This window comes from Pseudocercospora fijiensis, assembly GCF_000340215.1.
Source record: "Pseudocercospora fijiensis CIRAD86 unplaced genomic scaffold MYCFIscaffold_17, whole genome shotgun sequence".
In the NCBI taxonomy this organism is placed as follows: Eukaryota; Fungi; Ascomycota; class Dothideomycetes; order Mycosphaerellales; family Mycosphaerellaceae; genus Pseudocercospora; species Pseudocercospora fijiensis.
In genome coordinates, this window is record NW_006921548.1 from 662201 (window position 1) to 678394 (window position 16194).

General features: G+C 42.4%; 2 protein-coding genes across 2 annotated transcripts; both read right to left on the bottom strand.

Moving 5' to 3' along the window:
* Positions 1-1225: 1225 nt before the first annotated feature.
* MYCFIDRAFT_184237 (uncharacterized protein) lies at positions 1226-2095 on the bottom strand. The gene is made up of 2 exons (XM_007934201.1): positions 1792-2095; positions 1226-1687 (listed from the first exon to the last, which is right to left on the bottom strand). The coding sequence occupies exon 2, from the start codon at positions 1616-1618 to the stop codon at positions 1313-1315; it is 306 nt and encodes a 101-aa protein (XP_007932392.1). The 5' UTR covers positions 1619-1687; positions 1792-2095; the 3' UTR covers positions 1226-1312.
* On the bottom strand, positions 1816-9364 carry MYCFIDRAFT_180402 (uncharacterized protein; the record flags this gene model as incomplete). The annotated part of the gene is made up of 12 exons (XM_007934202.1): positions 1816-1929; positions 1967-2014; positions 2042-2245; positions 2293-2398; positions 2432-2570; positions 2599-2690; positions 2725-2761; positions 2798-2869; positions 2890-3056; positions 3111-3165; positions 3198-3216; positions 9356-9364. The coding sequence occupies 12 exons, from the start codon at positions 9362-9364 to the stop codon at positions 1816-1818; spliced, it is 1062 nt and encodes a 353-aa protein (XP_007932393.1).
* Between the last annotated feature and the right edge of the window lie 6830 nt (positions 9365-16194).

The following is a 16194-nucleotide window of genomic DNA, read 5'->3' on the forward strand; positions in this document are numbered from 1 at the left end:
TGTGATGAAGCATCAGATGGAGACCTTCCGTCGCCGAGCTTGCCGGAGTCTGCTCTTTCAGTGCCCAGTTTGGCGTCAACCTATCGCGGTTCTGGAGCAGCGACAAAAGGATGCACTGCTTGGCAGCATTGGTACGACTGAAACTTCCGTGCCAGGTTCATTGTTTCCCAAAGAAGTAACGAAGGGTTTCGAAGCTCCTTGCGATATGGCGAACGATGTCTGTGGCAGTAGAAAATGCGTTGAGATTATCACGAGATTGGGCTGCGTGAGCTTGACTCGGGATTCTTGGATCATTGCTGTCACGACCCCAGGAACCGGATGTTCAACATTCAGACTTGCACGTCAGGCCCGCACAGGGCTCAAGAGAGCACGTTCTGGTGTACAAGAGAGTCGAACGGGACTTGCACTGGACGTCCATGTGTCTTCGAATAGTGATCCTCACGAAATGATGGATTCTTTGCATCCCTTACAATCTTTGCGGCTCCGATTTCGCGAGCCTGTCTATCAGCAGCTTCCCAGTTACCAGCATAGAGTTCCTGCTCGTCACTTCGAATCCGGCCACTACTTGAGTACAAAAGCGGCCTTCCGCAAGCATTCACAATGATGGTCGAGCGAGTGGCTTGCGACACTAGGCGGCATGCCGGCATGGAACGTGCATGGCTCAGGCTGAGCTTCAAACCCCTCCTTCTATGGCAACACTGCGAACCCTCCCAAATGAAGCTCAGACCCGGGTCTTCGGAGTTCGGCGGAGTCGCGAGATTCAGCTCGACAAAGTCTTTGCTGTGGAAAATCCAGGCAGTGCTGCCAATACGCGATGCCGCTCTCTTCATCCTACACATCGTCATCCTGGGCTTCGTGGAAGCGTTTCACCTCCTCGTCCGCTTTCGGCTTTCGTCGTCTCAACGATCAACGGGTCCGCCACGAATCTGTCAAAGGCTTTTTGAAGCATATGATGGTAAAGACAAGGTTCTCAGCCTTCCCTGCATCGAACTTCCTCTGCAAGACAGTCATCCCTTGCGGGGGTCGTATGTCTCAATCCTCTGCCAAGCCAAGTTGGGAGGCAACAAAGGCTGCAACCATGAACCCAAGGATAATTGTCCAAGTCGCTGCCATCTGAGAGGCTTCAGTATCATGGAAGCTTGCAGAAAGCGAACCTCGCACGAACCTTTGCATTTCCATCCCACCATTTCTCATATTCTTTCTTCAGAGGTCCTTCTTGCGCTCCGACCCAAAGCATGAGACCCATCCCGACTACCATGTACAGAACGCTCGTAGTCAACAAGGCTGGTCCAATTTGCCAAGTGTGCACGCGTCATCGATGTGGTAGCACATGGCCGTTCTGGCTGAGACGACGACTAGCCATGCATCTCCGGATCCGCTCGAGGCCATCTCTGTGTGCGGCCAGTCGATGCAACCGCATCGCCTGCTGAGCGACTGTCAAGACCGCGAAGAGAGCACAAACGATGCCGGCATACCAACATGTCGTGACAGTCCATAGCTGCGATCTGCCATTGCCAAGCACGTTCGGCCAATCCCCAGTTGAAGTGAGACAGCTTGCTAGGAGCGCACCCTTCTCGAGGTGATCCGAGCACTGGACGGAGAATTCAGCTCGCAACATTTGAGAGCGAGACTTACAACAATGCCGACGAAGTTCAGCTTTTCGAGCTTATGGGTCTGCTATTTCTCGGTAAGTCTATCGCGCTCTTTCTCGTCCTGAGTGTTCAAGATGATGTAGATCGAGCCAGAAGTGGAGTCGTCGAAAGGGGAAAGGCTGATGTAGACACGGCGTAGTATGCCTACGCTGGCTTTCATCGCCTACTCAGTAGTTAGTGTTCGACGCACCGCAGGAAGCCTGGTTGGCAGGATTGCCCTCACGATTCGCCACCCGTCAATCAATTCTTGTCGATACGATCTAGCCTTGGCGGTAACCTCACTGGACAACTGATCAAGTCTCGCCTATTGCTACACGATGGCTCATCGACGAAATATCATTGTTCTCAGCCTCAAGGTGATGCTCCAATTGCAGCAGCAATACCGTGACCATGACGATACTCAGAAGTCCGAGCTGTGATTGGCTCGGCATACCAAAGCCAACGCGGCCGCGAAGCCCGAGCTGGAGATGAGTGACATTCCGACTCAATATTGGAGAGAGATGGGAGCGATGAACATATATAGCAATCACACGAGCATGATCACTCACGGAAGGATAGACTGGAATCAACATGCTTGAGGGGCCATCAAGCAGCTCTTTAGCATTTACTGAACACCCTTCTACCAAAGCTACGACTTCACGTTAGCCGTCTCCACCAACGAGTTGCTGCGGGTTCCATAAATGATCAAGTCGTCAGGAAAAGAAGTTCTGCACCTCATGGTATGCAGTATGTTCGAATGAGCAGGTCTTGCCGTTTAATCGGCGAGCAAGCAAGCAAACCTGCCTCGATACCTTTCCCGAATCATCATGCACAGGCATGCGGAATGTTCAAAGTCAGACCAGGTGTGCACATAGCTCCACCACTTCCACTTGGATAAATCATTGGTCACCATGACTAGATGAAGTCGCCCACGATCGACTCATGATTTGCTTCCGGCATCCATAACGCCAGCGCATCTCTACCAACCACAACGAGCGAGCTGTTATTATTAAAAATTCCGTTATTTTCTCTTCGCAGCTATGATATGAGGGACAGCCACTTCTTCATAATCACTTTTATCGGTTACTTCCACGTGCTTGGACCACTTTGATACTCTCCCAAAGCCTCGTCTCCAAAATCGCATCCTCAAGTTGGTTCTGGTCCACGAGTTCCCCGCAATGTTCTAAGATGTTTCTCGCTGGTCCCTTTCTTGCTAGACTTGATGCTGCTGAAATAGTCTTGCAACTTGATTATCCACTACACTTGGTGCAGTGACTCTGCGATGCTTCAATGGGTATGCAGAAAGAACGGCCGCGAAGGCGATCAAGTCTCCAGCTGGCAGCATGAAGTTCAGCGATACGATGATGGCACACCTTTGGACTGTCAAATTCTGCTGCTGGCGCTATGGAGCTCGCAAAGTAAAGACTTTGAGGCAAGACTTCGATTCATAGCGATAGCTTAGAGTCCCGGATTTGAGACCGAAATGCCTGGAGGTTTGGAAAAAAGTCTACCGGCATTCCAGCCATCAAAGCGGCTCAAGACGGCATGCAATTATATTCTGGCTACATCCAGGTCTTGGGAAGCCCTATGTTGGGTTTCTAGTGTTCTTGACTACTGCACGTGCGATCCTTCTTTAGTAAAAGTCCAAGTAGATCTCTAGGACATCTTAGAACGAGGTATAGCCTCTAACTAATATAAACAGTTTTACCGAATCGATAGACAGTATATGCCTAAAACAATTATCGCGTATAGTATAGACAAGACTATACCCTCCCTATATAGAAGATTAGATCGATAAAGGTACCGGAACAATAATAAGATATATTAGTAGTTATAAGAAGGGTACGTTAGCAGGTAGATAGGGTAGTAGTAAATTAGTATAGTATTCGATAGAGAACTAGGAGGAGAAGGAGGAAGGTAGGCTAGTTAGCCTAACGCCAAGCGCTAAGCCCTGCCTAAGGTACTAAGACCCTAGCTTTACTCGGCCTAATTATATACTAATTACGTATAGCCTCTTTAGCCCTAATATACGCTTCCCTTCTAAAGGCCGCGCCCTCGTAGCCTGTCTATATTCTAATCTCGACCTCTATTACTACCGACTTAGCAAGTCTAATAAGCTACTTAGCCGCGCTAAATTAAACACTTAACTACCTAATTATATAACTATATCAAATCTCACCTCTAACACAATATAATATACAACTCTAACTGCGCTATCCCTATATACAATAAACTATAAAGTAATATATATCTATAAGAATTAAGGACTATCGACTAATTATAATACGAGCGCGTCTTCCCTACTATAATAGGTAGACGTACGAGGTATTGTAGCCCTGCCTCCGTTCTAAGTAATATCGTACGAGTTCTTTACGTCTACTCTAACAGACCTAGAAATGTCCGCTTCGAGGGTTTGTCCGCTTCCGAGGGTTGTTCTTATTATTACGAGGACTATTATTTACTATCGTAGTTTTACTAGCCTAAATTAGTTAGGTTTAGTAGTCTTTAAGTGTTAACTAATTATATCTTTTCAAAAAACTCAGTTCTTCTAGTTTCTATAGGTAAAGGCTATTATAAGTGCAGTAGTAGAGGTTCGCCTCGCTTAAAGAGTCGGAAAGATCGAGGAGTAACCTATTATCCGCAAGATCGACCCCGGCTAGCTTAGCTCTATAGTTTTGCCCTTAGTCGGTTAGTCTATTAAGCTACTTAATCTTTTAAGCCTTAATATTCTAACTTAGCCTTAAAGTTTTAATTAAAGTTTTGATTAAACCTTTAATATAGCTATCCCTTTAACTTAACCGATATAGTACGCTCCGGCTCGTAGTATAGGTAAGGTTGTGTCTATAGGCGTAGTAACAATAGCAAGTAATATTAACAATAGCAGCGAGTAGGTAATGTTAATAATAGCGGCGCTAGTCGTCTTAGCGCTAACTTTACCTTGCTTCTAATCTTCTTCTTTAACTAATAATATACTCTATAACACCGTTACTAATATAGTCGCGCCGGCCGCGCCGTCGTTATTATTATTACCCTCTACGCACACGCGCCGTCCTCGCCGATTACCTAGGCATCGAGGCCTCGACAGAATAGAGGGTTAAGAGGGGGACCTAAACACCGAGAGAAGGGCTAAGAGAAGGGCCTTATTGCGTGCGCTAGTAAAGGGGTAGATCCCTTAAAAGAGCAGGCGATTAGTTAACAGTTATAGCGCGCTTGTTAACACTCGGTACGCGTTTACTATAGTAGTGTAGTCTTATTGTCCTTTATTACTAACAATTGCTTGCTTCTAATTAGTTAGCTAATAGCACCCCGGGGGTAGCATTAATCCTAGGCCTTAATAGTAACATTATAAGCTTTTAGCCTTCTTCTTGTTCTTTACGCTAGTCTAATACTTATCTAACAACTCGGTTATATCCTTAAAGGAGTCTTCGGCTTCCTATAAGTCCTATTCTAGTAAATAGCCTTGCTATCTTAATAGGTACTCCTTCTTGCCTTTCCTAGTCCGGTGCTATAGGATACGTTCTATAGACTACAGTTCTTTACTATTAGCTAAGACTTCTTCTAACTTAGTAGGCGCTTTATCGCCTTCGCGCTAGTAGTATAGTTTAAGGAGGGAGATATAGAAGGTGTTATAGATAGTGTAATAAGGTAGAAGCTATAGCTAGTAGGCCTATACGGAGGAGCCCTTAACTTCTCGAATGCGGAATAGGCTAATATATCTTAGTGCGAGCTTGGGCCTTGTTTTGCTATTAGGTAATAGATGTTTACGGATACGGAGGTTCTTAGTGCTTAGTATAACTATATCGCCTTGCTTGAAGGTTATTAGCGTATAGTGTTTATTATAGTAGGCCTTCTAATAGGCCTAGGCCTTTGCTAGTTTGTTAGCTATCTTAGCGTGAATTTCTCGCATCTTTTGAACCCTCTTAATAGCCGCTAGTGTTTTAGGGGTTAGTACTTAATACGCTTCCCTTTCCTTACGCTCGGCCTCGAGCGATAGAGGGTCTTATAGTATAGCAGCGTTCTAGCCTATTATAGCTATATATAGTAACACCTTAGTTAATAAATAGACACTGTTATTGTACACGAATTTAGCTAGTTGCAGGAGGTTAACCTAGTCGTTAGGCTTCTCGTTAATATAGCTACGTAGGTACTGCTATAGGGTAGCATTCTGCCTCTCTATTTAACCGTTAGTCTATAGATAGAAGGCTATTAACAGCCGATGCTTTAGTCTCAGCTATAGGCATATTTCGCTCTAATAATAAGATATAAATATTAAGCCTCGGTTAGAGACTATCCCCTTAGGGGTCCCCTAATAGGTATAGAAGATATTGTTCTATAGCGCTTCTGCTATATTAATAGCAGTCTAGTCCTTCCGAGCTAGAATGTAACGAGCACCTTTAGTAAACCGATCTACTATAATAAGGATAGCATCGAAGATGTCCTTACTACCCCTACGTTTAGTAGGTAGAAGGCCTATAATAAAGTCTATTATAAGCTCTGCAAATGGCTTATAAGGGATTAGTAATAAGGACAACTCGCTAAAAGGCTAATACTTTAGTACCTTAATACGTTAATATACGGCACACGTATTTACGTAGTCCTTTATATCCCGCTTACTATTTAGCTAGTAGTATATGCGCGATAGTAGCTCGTACGACCTCTCTATACTATAGTAACCGGCAAGCTCACTATTATAGTGTCGCTTAAGAAGCTCTTATCTAATCGATTGTTTAGCGGGGACATAGTATCTGCCTTTAAACTTTAAGTAACCCTTGTTATCGATCGACTAGTTACTCTTACTAGATCGAGTCGTTCGCCTACTTACAAGCTTGTCGGTGCGTTTAGTAGCAAAGGCGTCCCTTTGCTAAGTACGTAATAGCTTATCTATAAACGATTGACTATCCCTATTTATAAGGTTATTTAATAGCACCCTCGCTATTAAACGAGGTACGCATTGTATGTATCTAATAGTACTAGTAGCCGGATTAACTGCATTAGTGCTTTAATCGCTGTTACTATATATAGCAATATCGACTAGGGAGCTATTATAACTTCTCCTATCTGTGTCCTTAGCCCTTGCCTTAATACGCACTATTAATATAGCAAGAGCATTAACATGCTTTAAGCCGTCGCGGAGTCCGGTAAGCCGCTTATCCTACGAGTACTTATTAACAATACGGGCTGTAGCAATCTTATACTATAGGGTTAGAAACAAAGAATTAATATATTAGGTTTCGCTATCGTAATTAGGTCGCCTCGATAGGCTATCGGTAGGGTTACTTACGCCTAGCCGGTATAATATATTAAAATCAAACCCGGCGAGGTAGACGGCCTATCTAGCCTATCGACCTATAACCCTAGTAACCTTAGTAATGCTACGGAGGTTGTTATAGTCTGTATAGACCTGTATCGTATATTAAGCCCTATCGAGGTAGTGCCTCTAATACTTAAAGGCCTCGACAATAGCTAGGAGCTCTTACTCGTAGGTCTCGTAGCGACGCTCTATATCGATTATTTTTCGTAAAAAGAAGGCAATCGGGTGCTAATAGTAGTCCTTGCCCGACTGCTAAGACATAATAGCTAAAACAGCAAACTGTAAAGCGTTAGTCTTAATGCGGATTGGTTTGCTTAGTACGAAATAGTATAGCAGGGGGACTTTAGTAAAGCGTTGCTTTAAACCGTTAAAAGCGGCTTATACTCTGTTAGTCTATTTAAACTCTCTAGTCGGGTTAGCCTTAGTTTTAGTAAGTTCAGTTAGTAGTATTACGTGCCTCGAATAGCCCTTAATAAAGCGACGATAGAAATTAGCGAAGCCGAGGAACGACTATAGCTCCTTAATTAACGTAGGAATAGGCTATTTAGTAATAGTTTTAATCCGATTAGGATCAGCCTTAACACCCTTAGTTAATATAAGGAAGCCGAGGAATAATACCTCTTTAGTAGCAAAGGTGCATTTAGAAGGCTTGTAATATAAGCTATAGGCTCGTAGGCGATCGAGTACCTTACGTAATACGGACTGTAGCCTAGTGCTCCGCAATGTTAGGAGAGTGTATATAAACTAGGATGTTATCTAGGTAAACTATATAGAGGTAGTCTAATAGGCCTAAAAGGGCCCGATTAATATAGGACTAGAATATTGCAGGGGCATTAGCTAAGCCGAATAGCATAACTAAGTACTCGAAATAGCTATAGCGAGTACGAAAGGCTGTCTTCTATTTATCGCCCTTACGAATACGAATGCGGTAATAGGCGTCCTTAATGTCTAATATAGTGTAGTAGTAGGTACTAGAAAGGCGATCGAGGGTCTTATTAATAAGAGGAAGTAGACAGCGGTCTTTAATAGTAATAGCATTAAGCCTACGATAATCGACATATAGGCGTAGGCTACTATCCTTCTTTAGTACGAACAGGATAGGGGCGCTAGTAGGGCTGTTACTATACCGTATCCGGCTATTAGCTAGGTTTTCCTCTAGATACTTACGCAATATAGCAAGCTCTCGTTCGCTAAGGTTGTAGAGGGGGCTAAAAGGAACCTCTTTGCCCTCTATAATATTAATCTTATAATCCGTCTCTTTGAATATAGGTAATGTCGATACTAAGTAGTATTTGAATACATTAATATAGGTCTCCCGAATAGGCTCTAGTATACGCTCGAGCTAATTAGAGTCTATACTATTAGGGGGCACAGGTTTATCGTTATTACTACCGAGCAGGTCGGCAGTTAGATTAGCTAAGGCGGGTATTAAGTTGCTAATAAACAGGACCCTAATATCGTTAGGGCACTCGCTAATATTAATGTGTTTAATGTCCTCTTTCCTAGCGATTCTAAATCGCTACTATTAAAGGCCTAGGTCTATAACTATAGCGTAGTACTTAAGAATAGGGTTGCTAATAACAATATCGGAGGGGAGGCTGTCTATATCTACCGCATAGGTAGTAAAGTCTAGTAGGCGTTTATTTCCGAGGTCGTCCTTTAGAACTATAGGAATATAGTAGGCCCTATAGGTTAAGTGCCGAGCGTTATTAAACTAAGCAAGGGTTAGTAGGTTAGTCCTAGGCAATTGTCGAAGGTCTAATTGCTTAGCTAGGCGATAGCTAATAAAGGCGCTAACTGAATTTCCTAGATCTAGTATAACCTTAGTCTTATAGTTAGTTCTATATATGTCCGATACGAGATAGGTACGTATAATAGCTAGTACAATGTCGATAGTCTTACGCCGCACAAGGCTAACAGTTAGTACGGCGCTTATTCTTTTTTCGAAGGTTAGCCTATAGGGGTAGCGTTAGCTACTAAGAGGTGCTTTCGGTGCTTAGCGGTAGTACGGTCGACTCGGGCCTAGTCTCGAGGTCTATTATATTAGCCTAGTAAATAAGTAGTGCTATTACAATTAAAGCACTTGTATCTAGTTAGGGCACTGCTAGGTCCGCTCGAATTGGTACTAGAATTAGATAAACGATTAGGGGTATATAGAAATAAGCCCCTTCCTTATCCTCTTCCTCGCTAGAGGTTTCTACCGCGGTATCGGCCCCTATCCCTTCTACGTTAGTCGTTACTATTTCTATTGTTAGTAGTATTAGTTTAGGGAGTACCTCCTTAGTTTCTTATAAGAAGGGTTATGTTAGTAGGTAGATAGGGTAGTAGTAGGTATAAGTAGTATTCGATAAGGAGCTAGGAGGAGAGGGAGGAAGGTAGGCAAGTTAGCCTATTACTAAGCGCTAAGCCCTACCTGAGGCATTAAGACCCTAGCTTCACTCGAGCCCGGTTATATACCAATTACGTATAACCTCTTTAGTCCTAATATACGCTTCCCTTCTAAAGGCCGCGCCCTCGTAGCCGGTCTTTGTTCTAGCCTTAACCTCTATTGCTACTAACTTAGTAGGCCTAATAGGCCGCTTAGTCCGCGCTAAATTAAACGTATAACTACCGATTATATAACTATGTCAAACCTTACCTCTAATATAGTATAATGTCCAACTCTAACTACGCTATCCCTATATATAATAAACTATAAGGTAATATATATCTATAAGAATTGAGGGCCTTCGACTAATTATAATACGAGCGCGTCTTCCCTACTATAATAGGTAGACGTACGAGGTATTATAGCCCTGCCTCTGCTCTAAGTAATGTCGTACCGAGTTCTTTGCGTCTACTCTTAAAAGACCTAGCAATGTCCGCTCCCGAGGGTTTGTCCGCTTCCGAGGGTTATTGTTCTTATTATTACGAGGACTATTATTTACTATCGTAGTTTTACTAGCCCTAATTAGTTAGGTTTAGTAGCCTTTAAGTATCAAACAATTATATCTTTTCAAAAAACTCAGTTCTTCTAGTTTCTATAGGTAAAGGCTATTATAAGTGCAATAGTTAAGGTTCGCCTCGCTTAAAGGGTCGGAAAGATCGAGGAGTAACCTATTATCCGTAAGATCGACCCCGGCTAGCTTAGCTCTATAGTTTTTGCCCTTAGTTAGTTAGTCTATTAGTCTACTCAATCTTTTAAGCGGCTCAAAGTTTTAACTTAGCCTTAAAGTTTTGATTAAAGTTTTAATTAAAGGTGCCTTAGGCTCGTAGTATAGGTAAGGTTGTCTTCGCAGGTACGGTAATAATAGCAGGTAACGTTAATAGTAGCGGCGCTAGTCGTCTTAGCGCTAACTTTACCTTGCTTCTAATTTCCTTCTTTAACTAACAATAACTTAGTAACACCGTTACTAATATAGCTATGTCCTTCCTTTCTTAATAGCAATACACTCCGCAACACTGTTACTAATATAGCCGCGCCGGCCGCGCCGTCCTCGCCGATTGCCTAGGCCTCGAGGCCTCGATAGAATAAAGGATTAAGAGGGGGACCTAAATACTAGGAGAAGGGCCTTATAGGGCGTATTAGTAAAGAGGTAGAGCCCTTAAAAGAGAATGCGATTAATTAATTGACGCGTCGTAGCGCGCCTAGTATAGTCTTATTATCCTAGTTTGCCGGCCTCTAATTAGTTAGCTAATAGCACCCTAGGGGTAGCATTATTCCTAGGCGACATTATAGGCCCTTAGCCTTCTTCTTGTTCTTTATACTAGTCTAGTACTTATCTAACAACTTAGTTATATCTTTAAACGAGTCTTCGGCCTCCTACGAGTCCTATTTAGGTAAATAGCCTTGCTATCTTAGGAGGTACTCCTTCTTGCCTTGCCTAGTCCGATAATCTAGGATACGTTCTATAGACTATAGCTCTTTACTATCCGCTAGTATGTCTTCGTATTTAGCAGGGGCTTTATCCCCCTCGCGTAGGTAATATAGCTTAAGGAGGGATATATAGAAGGTGTTATAGATAGTATAATAAGGAGGAAGCTACAACTAATAGGCCTATACGGAGGAGCCCTTAACTTCTCGAATGCGGAATAGACTAATGTATCTTAGTACGAGCTTAGGCCTTGTTTTGCCGTTAGGTAATAGGTGCTTACGGATGCGGAGGTTCTTAGTGCTTAGCATAACTATATCGCCTTGCTTGAAGGTTATCGGTATATAGTGTTTGTTATAATAGGCCTTCTAATAGGCCTAGGCCTTTGCTAGTTTGTTAGCTATCTTAGCGTAAATCTCTCGCATCTTTTAAACCCTCTTAATAGCTGCTAGTGTCTTAGGTATTGGTACTTAACGCGCTTCCCTTTCCTTACGCTCGGCCTCGAGCGATAGGGGGTCTTGTAGTATAGCAGCGTTCTAGCCTATTATAGCTATATATAGGGACACCTTAGTTAATAAGTAGACACTGTTATTATATACGAATTTAGCTAGTTGTAGGAGGTTAACCTAGTCGTTAGGATTCTCGTTAATATAGCTGCGTAGGTACTACTATAGGGTAGTATTCTGCCTCTCTATTTGACCGTTAGTCTATAGGTAGAAGGCTATTAATAGCCGATGCTTTAGTCTTAGCTATAGGCATATTTCGCTTTAATAATAAGATATAAATGTTAAGCCTCGGTTAGAGACTATCCCCTTAGGGGTTCCCTAATAGCTGCAGAAGATATTATTCTATAGTAACTTAGCTAAGTTAATAGCCGTCTAGTTCTTTCGAGCGGGGATATAGCGAGCGCCCTTAGTAAACCGGTCTATAACGACTAGGATAGCGTTAAAGATGTCTTTGCTTCCTCTCCGCTTAGTAGGGGGAAGACCTATAATAAAGTCTATTATAAGCTCTATAAATAGCTTATAAGGGATTGGTAATAAGGATAACTCGCTAAAAGGCTAATGCTTTAGTGCCTTAATACGTTAGTATACGGCATACGTGTCGATATATTCCTTTATATCCCGCTTACTATTTAGCTAGTAGTATATGCGCGATAGTAGCTCGTGCGACCTCTCTATACTATAGTAACCGGCAAGCTTACTATTATAGTGTCGCTTAAGAAGCTCTTATCGGATCGAATGCTCGGTAGGGATATAGAGCCTGCCCTTATAGCGCAAATAGCTATTAGTATCGATCGACTAATTCTTGCTAGATCTAGTCTTACGGCTACTTCTAAGCTAATCTATACGAGTAGCAGCAAAAGCGTCCCTTTGCTAAGTACGTAACAGCTTATTTATAAACGCTTGTCCGTCCCCTTCTATAAGTTCGCTTAATAGCACCCTCGCTGTCTTACGTAGTACGTACTATATGCATCTAGTAGCACTAGCAGCCGGATTAACTGTATTAGTGCTTTAATCGCTGTTACTATATATAGCGATATCGACTAGGGAGTTATCGTAACTTCTCCTATCTGTGTCCTTAGCCCTTGCCTTAATACGTACTATTAATATAGTAAGAGTATTAATATGCTTTAAGCCGTCGCGGAGTCTAGTAAGCCGCTTATCCTACGCTTGCTATTAATAATACGGGCTATAGCAATCTTATACTATAGGGTTAGAAATAATGAATTGATAGATTGCTAAGTCCCGCTATCGTAATCAGGTCGCCTCGATAGGCTATTAGTAGGGTTACTTACGCCTAGTCGATATAATATATTAAAATCGAACCCGGCGAGGTAGACGGCCTATCTAGCCTGTCGACCTATAACCCTAGTAACCTTCGTGATTCTACGGAGGTTATTATAGTCTATATAGACCTGTATTATATGTTGGGCCCTATCGAGGTAGTGCCTCTAATACTTAAAGGCCTCGACAATAGCTAAGAGCTCTTACTCGTAGGTCTCGTAGCGACGCTTAGCATTAATTATCTTCCGCGAGAAGAAGGCAATCGGGTGCTAGTAATAGTCATTATCTAATTGCTAGGACATAATAGCCGATATAGCGAACTGTGAAGCGTTAGTCTCAATTCGGATCTGCTTGTTTAGTACGAAATAGTGTAATAAGGGGACTTTAGTAAAGCGTCGCTTTAGACCGTTAAAAGCGGCTTGTGCTCTATTAGTCTATTTGAACTCTCTAGTCGGGTTGGCCTTGGTTTTAGTAAGCTTAGTTAGTAGCATTACATGCCTCGAATAGCCCTTAATAAATCGGCGATAGAAGTTAGCAAAACCGAGGAACGACTATAGCTCCTTAATTAACGCAGGAATAGGCCATTTAGTAATAGTTTTAATCCGATTAGGATTAGCCTTAACACCCTTAGTTAATATAAGGAAGCCGAGGAATAATACCTCTTTAGTAGCAAAGGTACATTTAGAAGGCTTGTAATATAAGCTATAGGCTCGTAGGCGATCGAGCACCTTACGGACTATAGCTTAGTGCTCCGCAATATTAGGGGAGTGTATATAAACTAGGATATTATCTAGGTAAACTATATAGAGGTAGTCTAATAGGCCTAATAGGGCCCGATTAATATAGGACTAGAATGTTGTAGGGGCGTTAGCTAGCCTAAATAGCATAACTAAGTACTCGAAATAGCTATAACGAGTGCGAAAGGCTGTCTTCTATTTATCGCCCTTACGAATACGGATGCGGTAATAGGCGTCCTTAATATCTAATATAGTGTAGTAGTAGGCACTAGAAAGGCGATCGAGAGTCTTATTAATAAGCGGAAATAGACAGCGGTCTTTGATAGTAACAGTATTAAGCCCTCTATAATTAATATATAAACGTAGGCCGCTATCCTTCTTTAGCACGAATAGGATAGGTGTACTAGCAGGGCTGTTGCTATACCGAATTCGACTATTAGCTAGGTTTTCCTCTAGGTACTTACGCAATATAGCAAGTTCTCGTTTACTAAGGTTGTAGAGAGGGCTAAAAGGAACCTCCTTGCCCTCTATAATATTAATCTTATAATCCGTCTCTTTAAATATAGGCAATGTCGATGCTAAGTAGTGTTTAAATACGTTAATATAGGTTTCTCGAATAGGCTCTAGTATACGAGCGAGTTAGTTAGGGTCTATGCTATTAGGAGGCATAGGTTTATCGTTATTACTACCGAGTAGGTCGGTAGTCGGATTAGCTAAGGCGGAGGCCGGTGTTAGGTTACTAATAAATAGGACCCTAATATCGTTAGGGCACTCGCTAACATTAATATGTTTAATGTCCTCTTTCCGAGCGATTCTAAATCGCTACTTCTAAATGCCTAAGTCTATAGCTATAGCGTAGTACTTAAGAACAGGGTTACTAATAACAATAGTAGCTCCCCTATATAGGTTGTTTATATCTACTACGTAGGCGGGGAAGTTTAGTAGGCGCTTATTGCCGAGGTCGTCTCTTAGGGCTATATAGACATAGTAGGCTCTATAGGTCAAGTGCCGAGCGTTATTAAACTAAGCAAGGGTTAGTAGGTTAGTCCTAGGCAATTATCGAAGGTCTAATTGCTTAGCTAGGCGATAGCTAATAAGGGCGCTAACTGAATTTCCTAGGTCTAGCGTAACCTTAGTTTTATAATTGTTGCTATATATATCCCCTACGAGATAGGTACGTATAATAGCTAGTACAATGTCGATAGTCTTACGCCGTACAAGGCTAATAGTTAGTGCGGCGCTTACTCTTTTTTCGACTAATTAGAAGGACCGATAGGGGTAGCGTTAGCGGCTAAAAGGTGCTTTCGGTATTTAGCGGTAGTACGGTCGATTCGGGCCTAGTCCTTAGGTTTGTCGCATTAGCCTAGGAGATAGCTAGTGCTATTACAGTTAAAGCACTTTAACCCGGTTAGGGGATTGCTATAGCCGCTATTGCTACTATTGTTAGTTAAGCGGTTAGTATTATAGGGATACGAGCCCCTTCTACGGCCCCTATTACGGCCTCCTCTATATAGCCGTCGGCTACGGCCCCTTCTACGGTCGTTGTTACTGTTCCTATTGTTAGTATTACTATCTTAGTAGGAACCTTGATTTCCTCCGCGGCTACGGTTGCTACGGTTGCTAGTAGGTCGGATCCTTAATTCTAGTCGTTACTAGAGCTAGACAGCTCGTTTAGCTGTTTCTACCTCGACTATGAATTGAATACGTATTAGGTTGGCCTGTTTAAACACACGGCGGCGGTCTAATTTAAGGACCAATTCCTATCGCAATTTAGGGCGTATTTCGGAGATCTATATAGAATTAGTTTTAGCCGGAAGGTCGTCCTCGAGGGTCTTTAAATAGGCTTTAAATAAGCGAGCCGATTGATTAGTCTTTTGTTTAGCTCGAAGGTACTAGTCCTAAGCGTATTGTTGCCTTAGTATAGGGTTTCTAAGGGTGTTTAGCATAATAGTCTTATAGGTTTTCTACTAAATAGCGGTCTAATCGTTAAGGGAGTCGAAATAGTTATCTTATATGCGCTTTAGGTCGCTATTGATGTACTATATAGCGTAGACAACTAGTAAATAGTCGTCTAGAAGAGCCCTCGGCGCATTTCGTTAGTTAAGCTTACAATCGCGTATATAATTATTGTATTGCTTACGACTAGAGCCGTTAAATACGGTACAGTTCTTAAGCTTAGCATCCTTCTTTTAGATAGGGACGGGTAGTAAGGAAGGCCCTACTATCGGCTTAGTATTAGTTGTTAGGGCTTCCTATAGGCGGCGAATCTCGAGGAGATTATCCTTTAGCTATTGTTCCTAACGTAAGGTAGTAAGCCTGTTCTAAGTAGCTTCTTAAAGTCTCGCTACTAGCTAGGGACTAAAGGCTAGTTAGCTATATCGACGGTTAATAATGTTATTAAGAATGTCGTCGATAGGCAACTCTAGGTCGTTACCTAGAATTATAGGTTCTTCTTTAATAGGCCTAGTAGTAGGCTCTCTAGTAGCAGGCTCTCTAGTAGTAGGCTCTTTAGTAGGTGCTTTAGTAGGCACTATGCTACTAGCGTTGTCGTTGCTAGCGCTGCTAGCGGCAGCACGGTTGTTGTTTCGTAATAAACCGGCTATTATAAGGGGCGATACTAATAATGTATTATTAGCCCCTAAGATGCGGATATAGCGGAATTAGTAGATATCGGCCTAGTATGCTTAACTTAGTATAATAGGCCGTATAGAAGGCCTTGCTTAATAATTAGTACGGTTGTTTCGATAGAATAGTACGTATAGGTCCCGTTCTTCGGGCGTAATATAGTTAGATTAGTCTTATTCGTAGCTATACCGCTAAAAGCTTAAAATAAGGACTATCTAGCTGCTGCCCTTAAAGGGTAGATCGAATACTATA